At 58.4% G+C, this 16,186-nt stretch overlaps 3 protein-coding genes across 4 annotated transcripts; 1 reads left to right on the top strand and 2 right to left on the bottom strand.

Moving 5' to 3' along the window:
* Window positions 1-60: 60 nt before the first annotated feature.
* SAP25 (Sin3A associated protein 25) lies at window positions 61-2,772 on the bottom strand. The gene is made up of 6 exons (XM_060032339.1): window positions 1,429-2,772; window positions 1,118-1,218; window positions 922-1,028; window positions 679-826; window positions 505-602; window positions 61-422 (listed from the first exon to the last, which is right to left on the bottom strand). Exons 1-6 carry the CDS (start codon window positions 1,572-1,574, stop codon window positions 129-131), a joined length of 894 nt encoding a protein of 297 aa, XP_059888322.1. The 5' UTR covers window positions 1,575-2,772; the 3' UTR covers window positions 61-128.
* On the bottom strand, window positions 2,160-14,464 carry LRCH4 (leucine rich repeats and calponin homology domain containing 4). 2 transcript variants are annotated; one of them, XM_060032338.1, is made up of 18 exons: window positions 14,222-14,464; window positions 10,547-10,691; window positions 10,272-10,398; window positions 9,974-10,079; window positions 6,371-6,507; window positions 6,136-6,251; window positions 5,896-5,995; window positions 5,559-5,649; window positions 5,386-5,462; window positions 5,216-5,277; window positions 5,014-5,130; window positions 4,834-4,902; window positions 4,637-4,740; window positions 4,424-4,507; window positions 4,116-4,201; window positions 3,805-3,942; window positions 3,635-3,712; window positions 2,160-2,294 (listed from the first exon to the last, which is right to left on the bottom strand). In XM_060032338.1, exons 1-18 carry the CDS (start codon window positions 14,439-14,441, stop codon window positions 2,190-2,192), a joined length of 1,962 nt encoding a protein of 653 aa, XP_059888321.1. In that variant the 5' UTR covers window positions 14,442-14,464; the 3' UTR covers window positions 2,160-2,189. The 2 variants fall into 2 exon arrangements, with proteins under 2 accessions (XP_059888321.1, XP_059888320.1); XM_060032337.1 differs by lacking the exon at window positions 2,160-2,294 and adding an exon at window positions 2,969-3,320.
* On the top strand, window positions 7,098-7,703 carry LOC132438880 (dihydrofolate reductase-like). The gene has a single exon (XM_060033176.1). It carries the CDS (start codon window positions 7,098-7,100, stop codon window positions 7,659-7,661), a length of 564 nt encoding a protein of 187 aa, XP_059889159.1. The 3' UTR covers window positions 7,662-7,703.
* Window positions 14,465-16,186: the final 1,722 nt, after the last annotated feature.

The following is a 16,186-nucleotide window of genomic DNA, read 5'->3' as shown; positions in this document are numbered from 1 at the left end:
GAGACCCCATCCCTGCTTCCTCGCCCCACTCTGCTATCTGCCACAAGGAGCCTGTTTGCAAACCAACACTGTTTATTGTCAACAGAACCTGCCTGGGGAAGTAAGGGGCCCACTCTCCCCCAGAGGGGCTATGGACCTTGGCTGTCTGGGGCCCGTGGGAGAGATGGGTCCATGCAGTGAGAACAGCTCTGGCCACCACTGGCACCTGGGTGGTCAGAGGCAGGGTCTGGGGGGCCAGCAGGGGGCATGGGAGCCCCCGGGGAGCTGGGTCTTGGCTCCCCCTGGCTCATCTGCAGGAGGCCAGTGAGGGCGATCAGCTCAGGCCCACTGAGCCAGGCGGTGGAGCAGCCAGACGATGGAGTGGGGAGGACCCTGGGGGACATGACTGGGGGTGGGAGCAGCAGCTTCAGAGAGCCCATCACCTGAGGAGAAAGGAGAGGCAAGTGTCTCCCCCCGAGCCCTGCGTGAAGGCTGGGGTGAGGCCAGGGCAGGAAGAGTGCTCACCTGCTGACGGGCCTGAGACCGGTACAGGGGAACACGCTGCCCACAGGGCAGCACATGGTCAGAAAGAAAGACATCTTCACGGCACATCACCGGGAACCCTGGGGAGGAGAAGCTGCTAGGGTGGCAAGCGCTGCACTGGTTCTCCGCGGAGCCTGAGGGGACCAAGGGCCATACCTGCATCCCTGGGCACCTGCTCTCCACTCTGACGTCCTGCTAGACTGGGCCTGAGGCCTCTGCCTGAGGCTGCCTCGTACAGAGGGCAGAATGAGGGATGGCGCAAGGTCCGGCCTGAGAAGGAGGTGCCTGACTCACAGCTGAGCCCCTGTGGAGGGATGGGAAAGATTCCTGGAGCTTCAGCCCCCTCCCAAGGCATCCCTGCCCCACCCGAGGCTGGTGCCACAGGTACCCCCAACTCACCCACACCAGCTGAGGTCCCGGTTTAGCTTCACAGTTGGGGTCCTGTGGCGCCAGCAGGGTCATCCTTGACGGGGCCACCTCCCAGGTCATCTGGGGGGGAAGGGGAACTGGGGGGGGAGGACTTGAAGAGATTAAAATCGGCTCAGGAGTCGGTAAAAGGGTCTTGGGGGTAAAGATGGCAGGACCCTGTACCTACCTGGGGTTCCCGGTGACCGCTCGGCAGCCAGGCCTGGGGGCGGCCGAGGCAGCTGCTGCTCTTTCTGGGTCCAGGAAGGCCTTCGGGACCAGGGCTGAGGACTGGGAAGGGGCGGTACTGAGATGCTTCGGTCACAGCCTCCCGCAATCACCTCCCTGCTCCAAGTCTGAATACTTCCAAGGCCGGGCCAAGGGTGCCCGGTGCGGGGAAGCTGATCATACCCTTTCTTCGCTACTAGGGACAACTGAGATATTCTCACACTGTGGGCCCCCGTCGGGTTTCGCCCAAGTGCCGCTGGCAGAGCCCCTCACCTGTCCTGTGGGGTTGTTCTTGGCTCCCGCAGGGCTTCCTCTCCAGAGTCCCAGGCCTGGCCGGGGTCGCTGCCCGCCGAGGGGCCTTGTTCCTCGGGCGCCTGCTCCTCACCCGCGCCCCACCGCCGGGGGGTCCAGGGCAACATGCCGCGTCCACGGGGAGGGCAGGTCAGGGCCCCGCGCCGCCCGCCTGGCACCTCCCGGCTCCCACTCGGGCGCAGCCTCCCTCAGCGGCCCGCGCTGCCCTGCGCGCCCAGCTTGCGGCCCACCTCTCAAGGCTTCGCGGCGCAGGCGTCCAGCGCGTTTCCGGGCCACGTGGCGCACGGTCCCGCCGGGAGCCCGCGAGCGCCTCCTGGCGGCGCGGACAGCGGGGCCGCACGGAAGGGTGAAAACGGCCAGAGGGAACTGCGGCGCCCGCACGTGGAAGCTACACCGTCCCCAGCACACACCGCTCGTTCGCAGACACACACACACACAGCTAAGGGGCAACCTAGAGGGCTTCCGGCTTCCGTTTATTGCACGTGACACGACACCCAGCCCCCAGTCTTCCATCCCATACCCTCGACCACGCCCAGAGGCGGCCTCGCGCCTTGCTGGGCCAGCCTGCTTCCAAGCTCCCGGGCAGACAGGTGCCCGAGGCACAGGGCCAGGCCCGAGGCCGCCCTCACCAGTCCTCGCTAGAGAGCAGAGCCCAGGTGTGGCTGTCTTCTCTGTTCCTGGGGTTCCCGCCGGGTCGGGCCCCTGCACCCCGACCTCAACCCCTAAGGCCGTTCCAGCAGTGCATGGATGACAGCAGCGATGTAGGGGAGGCCCCTTCCCGGGGCCCCCTCCTCTTCCAGGATGTGGTGGGGCTGGCACAGGGACTCCTACAGGGAGGGGCCCAGGTTAAGTTCCCCTTGTCACCTCCTCCTCTCAGCTGTAGGGTGGGAGACACCCTAAAGGAGCCTGGGCAAAGGAAGCTGACAGAATGTAGCAGGCAAGGGTCAAGGGCACCCTGGACATGGCTTGGGGACAAATGAGATACAAGGAAGCTGCCAGAGGATAACAGAAGGGAGATGACACAGGGGGCCAAGGCTCAGAGGGAAGGACAGACCTGCCATTTCCAGAGGGAAATGCTGGAGTAGGCAAGCTGGCACATAGAGCCCAGGAGACACGGCCAGGGATGGGCCCCCGGCACAGCAGGAGCAGACGCAACACACACACACACACACACACATACAGACACACACACACACACACACACAGACACACACACACACACACGCAGCCACGGTCTGTACAATTTATACAAGAGACAGAGACCCAGCCTGGGCCTCTGCATCCCCTACAAATATAGAGTTCTCTCTACAAAATATAGATAATTTAGCCCCCTATAGCAGCTGGGGGGGGGGATGGTGCAAGAAGGAAGGTTAAGACCCACCCTCTAGGGAAGCAGAGGGCAGGGCAGGGAGAGGACTTAAAAGGCACCATCAGCACTGAGAAGGGAGGGGCTACAGGAGGGTGGCCAGAGGCTGGGGACCCAGGGTCTGGGGGCACCAGAGTGGGGCCTCTGAGGTCAGTGTTTATGAGGGGAGGGGGGTTCACTAGTGTCTTTGGTAGGGGCTGAAGGCACCACCGGCGGGGAAGGGGGTTTGCACAGGAGTCTTATAAATAGAAGTAGGGCAAGGGGGTAGGGGGAGGGGTGACGTCAGGTCCTAGGAACCCAGGAGCCGAGTGTAGACGACACAGAGCAGCAGCATGAGGACCACGTAGAAGAGGACGAAGCCTCCCAGACCAGAGGGGGGCCAGAGGGGCGGGGGGGACCTGCCCCCCGCCCGCTTCACAGCCTCCAGGGTGGTCCACAGCCCCTGGGCAGTGCCCTGGAGGAGATCCGAGGGCGAGCACAGGTCAGCCTGGGAAGGGAGAGTAGGACAGATGGACAAGGACAAAGGACGTCAGCAGCAGCAGCAGCAGCAGCAGGACAATCCTTCCCACCCCCTGCCCTCACGTGCCAGGGCCAGAGCCACGCCGACATGCAGAGTGCAAGGAAGGGAGGCATGCAGGGGAGACATGCGGGACAGGGGCTGGCGGATGTGCTTCCTGTTGAGAAGCGGACACCCCCGTGAATGGAACCCTGCCATCCATGCAGGGTGCCCCGCTGAGCCCAGGACACTGCACCCTTTATAGGAGAGACCAGCCCTGGGCCCCTGAGAACACACCCCCATACCTCAGGCACCCCCATTTTTCGACAAGCTTCTAAGAAACTCTCCACATTCTTCCGAGACTTGAGGGCACTGAGTTTTGGCTGGGGGTGGGTAAGAAAGGAAAAAGAGAGTAAGGGGGAGGCCCCAGGAGGCCCCGTCCCAACCCCTACTTCCTGCCTGGGCCCCAACTGACCACAGCAGGTGAGGGCACGTGAATGAAGGGCACGGAGCGGGGCCGCAGCTGGTTGGCCAGCTGACAGAGGATGACCCCATTGGCTAGAGCCTCTGCCAGGTCCTCGGGTAGGGGCCGCTGCAGCTGGGACTCAAGCACCTGGGAGGCAGGGGAAGGAGGGGGAGAGGTCAGGGTCAGCAGGGAACGCCCTCCTGCCCCTTCCGTCTCAGGGGAGGTACCAGGGTAGGCAAAAAGGCTGTTGAGGGAAGCCGGGAACCTCCAGGCACCACGCGGAGCCCAGGCTCCACCCACGCAGACCCCACCTCTCATACCTGGCGCAGCTGAGCCATCACCTCCTTTTCGTCCAAAAGCTGGGGGGATCGCCGAGGTCTCAAGACAGAGTCCGGTGAGGAAGGGCCTGGAGAGAGAGGAGGGTGTGGGGCCGCCTCCACTACGCACCATCGACTTTGCAGCCCGGTCGCAGGGTCTGGCACCCACATCACCTACCTCTGTGCTTGTGGGATTTTCAACACAATGGGACAACTGACCAGAGAACTCCCAGGCCAGAAGGGACAGCCCCAGCGCCGGGGTTAGTGCTGGATTAGCACCGGGTTAGTACTGGGGAGGAGGGAAGACCCACCTGAGCTGCTCTGAGAGGAAGAACGGAAGAGGAAGCTGTTTGGTCTCTGAATGGAGCTGAGTGGCCGGGGAGCAGGTGCGGTTGCTGGAGGCCGGAGCCAGGGGGCAGGAGAAGCATCCCCTCAGTGTCCTACTCCTCCCTCAGGCCACCAGGTCTCAACCCGCCCCCCCACATACACAGGCCCGCACCCTCCTCCCAGCGCCGCCGTCCCACCTGGTCCCGCTGTAGGAAGGGGCTCCTGGGAGGTGGAGGCGGGGGTGGGAGCACCCTGCCCCCCCGAAGCTCCCAGCTGGGTGGCATTGGACTTGGGCTTGCCGCTGAGGAGAGACAGAAGGGGAATCGAGGGGATGCTCAGGGGAAGGGCGTGTAAGGCGAGGACCGAGAGAGGCGGGGTCCAGGAGGACACATACTTGTAGGTGGCCTGAGCGGATGAGGCGGCAGCACCCCCGCCAGAAGCCCTGACCCCCAGCTTCGGAAAACTAGAAAATGAAGGTGTGGGGTCAGCAGTGCCAGGCGGGGCTCCGCCAACCCCGAGAGGCAGGGAAGCTCAGGAGGCCTCACCGCCAGGGCAGCTGCTCCCACGCCCACACCTGTCCTTCCTTGGGGAACCCCACACTCCACTCTGCTGCTGCTGCCGCCGCTCGCGCTCCTGCCACAGCTGCAAGGTGTCTGGGCGCCGCCTCTCCTCCCCTGCCGGCTCCTCCCGCCTGCGGGGCAGAGGCAGGATGAGAGGTGGGGCGGGCGATGAAGTAAGTAAAGGGAGGAGGCGCCGCCTCAGGTGGCTCCGGGTACCTGCTGCTTGGTGCCCTCTCCCCATCCCCTGCCACAGGGCTCGATTCTGGTGGCCGCTGCTCCTGAAGAAAGAACAGCAGAGGGGCTGAGGGGGTTGCCCGAGCCTGCACTGGCTCCCCTCCTCCAGCTCTCTCATGGTGGATGGACAGGCGGACGCGGGCTCCCCTCACCTCGCCGGCACCTCGCTCTTCGTCCTCCCCAGGGACGTGGCTGTCGATGAAGTCAACCTGCTCAGGGTCTCCGTCAGCTAGAGAGAGCAGTGCGCATCAGCGAGCCAATGCGGGCGTTAGGCCCTCGTCCATGCCCCGCCCCCCGGCCCCTAGCCCGTGACCCCACTACACACCAGAGCCATCCTCCCGCCGCTCCCTGGGTCCCCGAGGCTCCCGGGCCAGCTCTGAGATCCGGAACGACAACTCGGAAAATTCATCAGTTGACTGTAAATGCAGAAATGCAGAGATAGGAGACAGCCTCTCTGGAGTCCCGGGGCCCATGGGGTTCAGGGCCCCAGGCTCTGCTGCTGAGCCAGCCCTTCCCCGCGAGACACTTGGGCGAGCGAAGGAAGAGGACTCCAGCCATCACCAGTCACTCTGAGCTTCAGAGGTAGTAGGCGAAGGGTCCCGGCTCAGAGGTTCTCCCCTGGGGCTGAGATCCCCCATGATCCTTGGAAAGGAGGCCCTTACCTCATTTCCAGACCACCTCTTGCTGCCACTGTCAACGCTGTGGAAGCCTGAGTCCAGCCCTCCGTCATACCGACGTCCCGGAAACAAGTCCTCAGCGGGGCTGGGGCCAGCCAGGGAGAGCTGGTCAGCTCCATTCTGGGCAGCAACCCCGTCATCCGCCCTCCAGAAACCATGGGGTCCCTGGTGCTAGGAAGGGGTTTAAGTATCCAGGGGCTTCCTTCCTTCCCACTTGAAACTTACCAGGGGCTGAAACTCGGGGGGCGGGAAGGGGCCAGGTCCCCCAGTGCAGACCCCCCGCGCCGCCCAGCCTCTGTTGACAAATACTTGAAGATGTGAAGTTTCCCCTTCAGGCAGATCTAGATGTGGAGGCGCATGGGGGGTAGTTAGGGGAAGAGAGGGGGGCCTCCCAGATCCTGCTTGGCTACCAAAGGGACCTATGCCCCCAACTCCTGCCCATTCTCGGGCCCGTCCTCACCTGTGCAGGCGGGCTTTGCAGGGGGTTGCTGTCCAGCAAAATGACCTGCAGGTGCCTAAGGCGGCAGAAGGAGACCGGGATGCGGGAGACACGGTTACAGGAGAAATCCAGGCGGACAAGAGGAAGGTCTCCCAGCTCTGGCGGTGGGTGAGGGAAGAGTTAGAAGCATGCCCCGGCGCGGGGCCTTGTGCTCACTTCCTCTGCCCCCTGCTCTGGCTAGTGGGTCACCCCTGGGGCCGCCGCGCCTCCGCCCTGGTTGGCTGAGGGCACTCCCCAGGACCCACCTCCCTGCTCCTCTTCCCGCTCAGACCAACTTCAGCTGCTGCCCACCCCACGTGCTTCCCTCGCCTTGTCCTCCCACCCCACCACCACTTCCTCCTTCTCAAGTGTCCGTCACAGGGCCCAAACCAAGCTGTGCCACCGCGTTGCTCAAAAGCCTTCCAGGATCTGCAGGCGGGGCTGCTGCGGGTGAGCGGGCTGCACCGTGCACAAAGGCACGGGGAGAGGGGGCTGCTGCGACCGTACAGCGCTCCACTAGCCAAGCCCTGGCCCACCCGCAGGAGAGGGTACCCTTCTCCACTTCTCAGAAAGGCACAGCTGGATTAGTGGTGCCCTGAGACACAGAATAAGAATAAAAATCACTGCTCTGAAAAATTTCGCGCCAAGCTGGCAGGTAATCCCCGTGTCAGTGTGACATGCTAGCTCGGAAGTGTTTTCTGCCGCTATCATGGTTCGTCCGCTAAACTGCATCATCACTGTGTCCCAGAACATGGGCATCAGCAAGAACGGGGACCTGCCCTGGCCCTCGCTCAGGAACGAATACAAGTATTTCCAAAGAATGACCACAACCTCTTCAGTAGAAGGGAAACAGAATTCGGTGATTATGGGTAGGAAAACCTGGTTCTCCATTCCAGAGAAGAATCGACCTTTAAAGGACAGAATTAATATAGTTCTCAGTAGAGAACTCACGGAACCTCCACAGGGAGCTCATTTTCTTGCCAGAAGTCTGGATCATGCCTTAAAACTTACTGAGCGACCAGAATTAACAAATAAAGTGTACATGGTCCGGATAGTGGGAGGCAGTTCTGTTTATAAGGAAGCCATGAACAAGCCAGGCCATCTTAGAGTATTTGTGACAAGGACCATGCAGGAATTTGAAAGTGACACATTTTTTCCAGAAATTGATTTGGAAAAATATAAACTTATCTCAGAATATCCAGGTGTTCCTTCTGATGTCCAGGAGGAGAAAGGCATTAAGTACAAATTTGAAGTATATGAAAAGAACAATTAACGTGAAAGTGTTTTCTGATCTATTTCAAGCCTCCTCCTTCCCCCGAAAAAATTATGTATTTTTTGTTGTAGAGACTTTTGTTGACTTTAGATCTGTGGATAATTATTTCTAAGCAAAGTACTTTTATTCCCCATTAATCTTAACTAGACTGTATCAGATACCATCTGTGAAACATTTCTTGCTGTAACTTCCTGAATGTCCACCAAGAGTCAAGAATAGGTGAGCAGCACCTGCCTAGGGCAGAACGTCTACCAAGACAGCCCGAAGTGGGAGAGCGCCCTGGCAGCATGAGCTGAAACCAGAGCCCATAGAGCTAGGAGCTAGGCAGATGGGTGCAAGGTCAGAGATGGATTATAAACAGAAGAGCTAGCATTCAGGTATTAGAATCAGATCAAAAGAGGGACTGGGAATTACTTTATATCACACTTCTGAAAAAAATTCTCTTCACTCAGACCAGGAATCAATAAGTTGAAAAATCCAGGATATTCCACAGGGATAGTAAAGAGGCAGGTACAAGACTACCTTTTTGGTGGTTAAAGGAGAAGGTCTGAGACCTTAAAAAACTTTGTTTCTGATCTTCAGTAACATTGCATGGGATGTTACAATGACAGAACAAGAATTGGCTGCTCTTTACAAAAAAGAGTAATCTAATATCAAGCATAATGGCTAAAATTAAAAATTCAAAGAGGTAATAAATTGAGAATGAATATTGCTAGAAACCAAAATTAGCAAGTTAGAAACTAAACTTCACAGAATTAAAAAATGAAAATTAAAACATGTTTTACCCAACACGTTAGCAAAGATTCAGATTATGTATCCAAAAAAAAGCATTTTCTGCCTTATAAATTGGTACAACCTTTTTAGAGTGTAAGTTAGCAACATCAATTAAAATTCAAAATATTCTGGGTTTGGACCCAGAACTTCCACTTCTAGAAATTAATCCTGAACAAAGAAATGGACCCAAGAGTATTTGTTGCAACTTTTTTGGGGAAAAAGCAAAAAAAAAAAAGAAAAGAAAAGAAAAAATCACTGCTCTCTGGTCAAGCACCCCTCCCTGGTTAAGGAGTTCATGATCTGGCTCCGCCCATGTCTCGCACCTCGCTGCCCACCCTCACACCACATCAGACAACCCTCCACCCCCTTTGTTCTGGGCCTCTCCACATGCTGTCTGCTCAGGTAGGAGAACCCCATTTTTCTGTCCATGCATCTTTCAAGGTTCAGCTTAAGGGTCATTTCTTCTATGAAATCTTTCTAAACACTAGGTTGGAATTTATTGCTCCTTCCTCTGGGCCCCCAGGGCATTTTGCTGGGGTCTCTTTTATGGCCCAGAGAGAGCCCTGATCAAATGCTTATTTGTACCCCTACTGTCTTAGAAGGAAAGAAGGAGTGGGGGGGAGCCTAGAGAAAATGGATGGCCACCTGACTCCCCTCTCTTGTTCTTCAAAACCATGGGTAGCATGGCCCCAGCCTTCCCACCTAGCCCTGGCTTGCCTTTCTAACCACGTCTGTGCTGGACCTCCGTGCTTTACACACAGGGTTGCTTCTGCCTGGGTTGCAGAAGGATGGAGAACTCTCCTTCAAAGGTCAGCTCCTGCTGCACCTCTGGGCTGACTGAGGCCTTCCCCGGGTCCCTGAGCAGAGCCACACGGCTCCCTCTAGCCCCTACGGCGCTAAGTTTCCTGTTCTAGCGCTTCCCTCTGCTTGTCTCTCCCCATTAAGCCACTAAATCTTAAGAGTTGGCCCCAGATCTGAGTGACATCACTCACATCTACCTGTTCCCCACCTAAAACACAGGAAACACACACACACAACAATGCTGGCTGAATAAAGGAAGGTGTGCCTGCTTTGGAGCAAAGGCTATCAAGTGTCGGGTGCATCACAATTAGCCCATTAAAATGGGGTTGCCTGAGCTCCAGCTCACTGGTTCAGAATCTCTGGGGAGGCAGCACAGGACCTCACCTGACTCAGGTTTTGAGAGCTTCGTGGGCGCTAAATGGTAACACTGGGTGACCTTGAGGGCTCCTCTTGACTGTGAAATTCTACAGGGTGCCAATGCACTCACCACTCCCCTTCCTGTACCCTTCCCCAGATTTGTCAAGCACGGCTAATAACCCATGCTTTGCCAGCCTCAGAGGGCTGCTGGTCAAGAGCAAAGAAAATAATTTACAGCATGTCTCATGCATTGCAAAACCCTAGGCAACTAAGGCATTATTTTTCCTTGAAGATTCCTTGTCTGTGACTCCTCCAAGGTAGATACACAGACACAGACACACACACATCCTCACACCCCTCCAGTGCTTCCTTTTCCTCACCATCAGGCAGGGCGCTGAGCTGGTTCCTCCGAACATTGAGATCCCGCAGGGAAGGGAGGCCACACAGCTCCGCTGGGAGAGATGGCAACTCATTGCTGCTCACATCCTAGGATGAGGAAAGTAGGGAAGGAGCCACAGACCCCGAGCATCAGAAACCACCTCCTGGACCTGGCCACCTGCTTTAGTCTCGGCTTTTCCCCTAGGGTGCATCCCTCCTTTTCCTGCCCTCCCCCGCCCCCCAGAGGTCCCTAGTGCCTGGCTCATCAGTCCCTCTTGTCACCCTGCTCCCCATCCTCACGAGCTGCCGCAGGCTTCCCAGGGCGCTGATGTCGGGAGGTAGGGCCCCCAGTTTGTTGTTGCTGACAATGAGTACTCGCAGGGGCAGCTGGCAGATGTAGGGCGGCAGCGATGACAGCTGGTTTCGGCTGTGGGAGGGAGGAGGGCAGTGGGCTCACCCTCCAGGCATGGCGCTGTCCTTTCAGGGTCACCGGGAGGGTCACTCAGGGTGCTGTTCACTGGTACTTGGGGCCGAGAAGGGCCACCCCCTACCCTGCAGTGGCCCTGCCTCCCTACCTGAGGTTGAGGTAGGTGAGAGCTGTGAGATTCCCCAAGGCTGGGTTCAGGCATCTCAGACAATTGTGGTAGAGGCTCAGACCCTCCAGGGACACCAGCTGGCACGCTGCCTCTGGCACCTCGGGGAACCGGTTCCGGGACAGGTCTAGGGGAAGCAAGTGTCAGCGGAGAGCTTGCAAAGACCCAGCCCTGGACAGGAAGACCTTGAACTTCCCCAGAGCCAAGGAATCAGACCTATAAACCTGGACCCTCTGGAGCAAGAAGAAAGCCTTCCGTAACCTGGAGCCCATTCCAAGCGTAGCCAGAGCGGCAAAGGGAAGGCAAAGGCCTTGGGGTCTCTGGGCTGGAGAAGCCTAGACTTGGGGGAAGGGGGCGAGCCATGAACACCATCTTCAAACGCACAAATGCAGGGCTATCCTGTAAGGGTGGCTGGATTCTATAACTCTTGTGGTTTCTGTTGTTCTGTGATGCCTGGAGAGGTGGAAGGCAAAGGTCACAGGAGAAGGTTGGTGCTCCAAAGGAACTAGCAAGGTGATGGGCTGGGAGGTTCAAGGTAAGAATATGAACAACCCCTGGGGGACACGACCGAGAAAGCTCACCCCTCCTAGGCGCCCTGTCTCCCAACCTCTACCTATTTTCCACCAAGGGTTATTATAGCCTGGCTCTGGAGACCTGACACTGGCCACCAAGGGTTATCATAGCCTGGCTCTGGAGACCTGACACTGGCCACCGGTTTTTCACCAGCCCCTGGGATCAGCAAGCCAGGTCCAAGGGACTATGAAGTCACAGATTCCCAAGGACCTGGAGAGAAAGGCAAATGGACCAAGCTGGAGGTGGGAGGTGGAGTCCCAGGCACACCTTCCTCAGAGCTGGCCTCCTTCCTGCCCTCTTACAGTCTCAACGGCCTGCTTCTACTTCCTCTCTTGCTGACCCGGACTTCAGACCAGCTCCTTTGCCTCGAGTCTTGGGCACGGGCGAGGAGTGGACAGGGCGGAAAGGACGGGAGAGTCTACTAGCATCCTTTTATCTCAACCAGCGGCTTGCTAGACCAGTGCAAGGCGTCCAGTACGGGGTTCCTGCCAGTCTGGAGGCTCTCACTGCTTAGACTGCTACAAGCCCGGGTCTCTGCTCCCTCTGCCCAGCCTGTATTGGGAGGGGCCCAGGGCCTGCTGGGGAAGTCCCAGGGAACAGAGCTTGGGTGAGCTTCTTAGAGGGCCCTCTCCACGGAGGGGCAAGCAAAAGCCGAGGGGAAGGGAAGCGGGGGTATATCCCCCAAGGAAATGAGTCTTGTGACAGGAAATGAAGTAGAAATAACCTGTCAGGTTCTGTCTCTGGGCCCTGTGTTTACCAGGGCGGACGACAGCCTGACGCCCCAAGAACCCTCTCTGCTCCCAGCCCTGGTGTGCACAGAAAAAAGACCTGTCACAGGAGAAGACAGTTCCAGAGAGGGTGGGAGGATGCGATGCAGTCCTCCCGCCCTCCCCCTCCACCTGCCCGCTTCCTCTGCATCCACAAATGTGTGTGCTGCACGCGCATGTGGATGAGGGGGGTGGAGGGCAAGCTGTGATGGGGCGGGCCAGGGAGCGGGGGCAAAAGCTCAGAGCGAGTGAGCGGAAGGGAGCGGGGCTGGAGGAGCGGTGCACAGGAGGCACAGGATGCGGTCTGCGAGAGAATGAGCTGCACTTCTCTTTTGTGAGAGCAGCCCTTCCCCCCACCTCAGGATTCATCCTACTATCAGGGCCCGGGGACCGAGTCCAAGGGACAGCAGGGACCTTCCACACAGCACACGTGCAAGGAAAACGCTGGTTCAGAAAGAGCTGCGGAAGCAGGAGGAGAGGTTCCACAAGATTCAGTCAGCAGAGCTGAAGTTTTTAGTCCATCAGGGTTGAAGGGCAAGGAAGTGTGGAGAGCAGGGTATGGGCAACAGACTGGGTTCCTGTCACTTCCTCTTTCCACCCCAAGCTACAGGCACCCTGCTTGGGGAGAGGGGCCGGAGGAGAGAGTTCTGGACGAGAGAGACCCACCTGGCCTAGAACCTGGGCCCTGAAAGGACTGAGGATTCCTGTGTGGAGAGCAGGGTAGAGAGAGGTTCTCAGGAAGCTGGGATTGTCCCGCTTGCCCTGGAGAACGGGCTGCACCCTGAGCCGGAATGCTGGGGGAGGAGGCGGAGAGGGGGTGGGAGCTGGGAGGGGGCCCGGGAGGTCTTGGGAGTTTTCCCCAGGAGTCCACTCACACAGACAGAGCCCTAAGGAAGTAAAGAATAACATTTGGTCTCTGTCAAAAAACAAGCAAGGGGGAGGGGAAAGGGAACAGACGGCAAGTGTCACACAGCTGCTGAGGTCAGTCTGGAGCTGGGGGGTTAGGCGGCTCGGGGAGACTGAGAGGGACAGCAGTGGCTCTCGGCTGCCCTGAACTCAGGCTGCCCTGAACTCACTCGCCGAAGAGTGGGCGAGTGAGTTTACCTAGCAACCCAAGACAACGGGAGTGGTTTCAACTGGTTCTCTCCAGAACAGTCGAGGAAAGAGTGTGCGTCGGCGCCCACTAGGGTGTTTGCAGGCGAGCAGGCACCTGCTAGGGGGGCAGTGCAGTCCCAGGGCAGTGGCATCAGGGGGACACTCTCATCCAGCCCCAAGTCCCACCCTGGGCTCGGCTGGGGTGGGGCTTTGGGAATGCAGTCCTCCGCCCCTCTTCCAATCCCCACCCCCCAGCTGCCAGCCCAAGGTCAGAGTTTGCCTCCTGAGCAGCTGAGCCTGACTCACTCGTCACAGTGGAGTCCCTGCACCCTACCATCAACAGACACCAGGGTGGAGGGATCCTATGGGTGGGGGACTAGGAAGGACAGTTGGGCCGTCTCTAGCTTCCCAGCACTCCTAGCTGGGAGATAAAGATTTCCCTCCTTTCAGCAGCTGCCTCAAGTCCCTCCCCCGTGGGGAAAGCAGAAACTGAAATGGGAATTCTAGGGTCTCTGTGAGATCACAGGCTCCACAGTGACCTCACACACGCAAGAAGGAGGAGGAGTCGCAGATAAAGGAGTCAGGGATAATAGGAGGAAGAGCTCGCGGAGAAAAGAGTTGGGGGAGGTGGGAGATTTGCTTTTTTCCCACAGGCTGGCTGGGGGAAGAATGGAGAGAGTCAGCGGCCTTAGGGGGCGGGACTACAAGCAAAGGAAACAGAAACTTGGGGCTGTCAGGGGCAAACGCATGGAAGCGGGGGCCTGGGGCTGCTCTTATCTTTGGTGGAACAGGGGAAAGAGTTGGAGACTAAGTGGAGAAAGAGAAAGGAGTCATGGGGGGGGGGGCTCGTGAGGGCTGCTTTATGGAACGATCAGAACTGAGGTTGAAGAGATCACGCAAATGAGCCAAGCAGGTGAGGGGCAGAACCATTCTACAGGTGCGCAGATATGCAAATAAAGAGAAGCGGGGCGGGGTAGGGGGGCGCTCACGACGCTCGGCCAGAGATTCTTGAGCGTTCCGTGCAAACCAGAAAAGCGCTCATTGTCTAGTAGTTCTTAAGGTGGGGAGGGGGTGGTGGCAGACTTATGCAAATCAGCAGAATCTAGAACTCCGACGGCCAGGTGATGGGGCGGGCCAGACTCCCGGGCCCGGGAAGAAACAAGCGAGGGGCGGGGCTATGCAAATGAGGGTCCCGGCCGGGCTCGGAGCCGGGTGCACTCACCAGCCTGGGTGATGTCTGACAGGTCGTAGCTGCGGGCCGCGCCCCGGGGGAAGTGCTTCAAACGCCGGTTAGACAGGTTCAGGGTCCCGGTGGCCACGGCCTCCTCTAGAGCCCGCTCTGCACTGCGGCTCCCGGGCAGACCCGGAGACCCTGGAACGGAGGTCGTGGCCGCCGCCTCCTCACCCCCGGCGGCGAGAGAGGCCGCTACCGCCGCCGCCATCCGCTCCCGGCGGCTCCCGCTGCCTGACTGACGGGACCGGCCGTCCCTCCTTGCCCCTCCCCCTCCTCGGAGCCGCCGTAGTCGCTTCCAGGGGGAGGAAGCGGGCTCAGGGACCCGACGGACCAATCGGGATCCCGAGACGCGTCGGAAGTGGCTAATCAGAACCCGCCGGCGGGGTGGAGACTCCGGCGCTGAAGAGAGGCGAGAGAAGGGAGGGGGACTAGAATAGAGTGCTCGCCAACGGCCTACTCTCCAGACCGGCCCGCCCCGCGCAGCCGCATCCAATCACAAATCTTAGGAGTGGAGATGGAGCCAATCAGGTCCAATCAGGAGGCGGGGACGTCGGCCCTCCACTAGAAGGGATAGAGGCCGAGAAACGCAAACCCTTGTCCTCTTCCAACGAAAACCAATCGCAAGCTAGATACAGCCGAGTGACTGTAAAGAAGGCCAATTAGACCCTCCAGAGGGAACCTGGCCCGGCCTCTTCTCTGAGGGACTGCTCTACCTACCAATAGCATGGGCGAGAAGTCTGTCCCTTCGCTCAGGAGGAGATGGGTGAACTAGAACTTTGAGGTTGAGGTAAAGAATGTGAGTGCGGCACGCTGGGCTGGCTGGAAGCAGTGCAGGGATTGCAGTAGTGTGTGCGAGCTAGACGTGTTAGGGAGCGAGCCAGCTTTGCGGGCGCCAGGGTGACCGTAGGGATGGGGGGAGCGGGAGGCAAGGTGATGCCTGAGGCTAGTGTACAGGGGGTCGTTGCAGCCGAAGGGACCTTGGATGTCATCCTGGCTGCGGAGACCGAGGCCCCGCGACAATCTCCGGAGTCCGGGCGGACCTGTGGCTTCCCAGGGGCTGGAAAGGCCCAGCTTCAACGCCTCGAGGGAAGGTTAAGGGAGACCGGGAAAGCCTCGAAAATACCGCCCGGGCTACACCCCTGCCCAAAGGAGCGCGCCTGGGCAGGAATCGTGATGATCAGACCTGGGGGGTTAGTCTAGAAGGGACCACCCCACCTAGAAGAAGTCCTCCGTTTTACAAATGAGGAAACTGAGGCGGAGGGAAGTCGATGAGCTGTCCAGAGCAAACAGCAGGTTACTGACAGCTCACACTAGAAGCCAGGCTTCCCCCTGCAGCAGCTTTTGCGGTGGACTTTTACTGTTCGTACCCTCTTCTTTGCCTCCCGAGGTGAAATGGAGTGGATCAACGGGACCCAGTTACAAGAGGAAGCTGCAGATACTCGCTCCGTCTGCTGAGAGATCTTAGCATCCTGTTAGGTGGCATAGGACCTAATATAATCCGCTTCATTGGTTAATAGTTGCCAAGCCACAAATAGCTGAAGGTTCTTTCCCATAAGTCACATCTCACACGTTGACATTCCGAAACGTTTATCGAATTATGAAAATTCCATCCTACGTGTCCCAAACGAGCTGTTTACTAGTCCCTCTGAATAAGGGAGTTTGATTGGATGGTTGACCGTCTTTTAGCTAACACGGAAAACAAATGAGTCTGTAATACTATGCAGCTGAGGGCTGGTTGTCCAGGCCTGGATTCCTCAGTTCATGGGAGAGCCAGCTACCCCTTGGATGGATTGGTGTAGATCCTCTGCCCCTATGTGGACAGACACAGCCCCAGCTCCTGCTGTTTCTCACCCATGTCATCCCTCTCCCCACCCCCCACCCCCCCACCCCACCCCCGCCGTAAGAGTAAGTTAATAGCTTAGACTTCGGGAGATAACCTAAGCTTTCAGAGTA

Source organism: Delphinus delphis, chromosome 15 (assembly GCF_949987515.2).
Source record: "Delphinus delphis chromosome 15, mDelDel1.2, whole genome shotgun sequence".
NCBI lineage: Eukaryota > Metazoa > Chordata > Mammalia > Artiodactyla > Delphinidae > Delphinus > Delphinus delphis.
This window is presented reverse-complemented; position numbering and strand designations above follow the sequence as displayed.

Excerpts from the sequence above, each read along its gene's own strand:
- SAP25 (XM_060032339.1), bottom strand. The coding sequence starts at position 1,574 with ATGTTGCCCTGGACCCCCCGGCGGTGGGGCGCGGGTGAGGAGCAGGCG. Across the intron at positions 1,219-1,428 it reads AGAACAACCCCACAGGACAG|TCCTCAGCCCTGGTCCCGAA; the intron begins GTGAGGGGCTCT and ends GCCCCTTCCCAG. Across the intron at positions 1,029-1,117 it reads GCGGTCACCGGGAACCCCAG|TTCCCCTTCCCCCCCAGATG; the intron begins GTAGGTACAGGG and ends CTCCCCCCCCAG.
- LRCH4 (XM_060032337.1), bottom strand. The coding sequence starts at position 14,441 with ATGGCGGCGGCGGTAGCGGCCTCTCTCGCCGCCGGGGGTGAGGAGGCG. Across the intron at positions 10,080-10,271 it reads TGGGAAGCCTGCGGCAGCTC|GATGTGAGCAGCAATGAGTT; the intron begins GTGAGGATGGGG and ends TCCTCATCCTAG. Across the intron at positions 5,463-5,558 it reads GCGGCGGGAGGATGGCTCTG|CTGACGGAGACCCTGAGCAG; the intron begins GTGTGTAGTGGG and ends TGCTCTCTCTAG.
- LOC132438880 (XM_060033176.1), top strand. The coding sequence starts at position 7,098 with ATGGTTCGTCCGCTAAACTGCATCATCACTGTGTCCCAGAACATGGGC.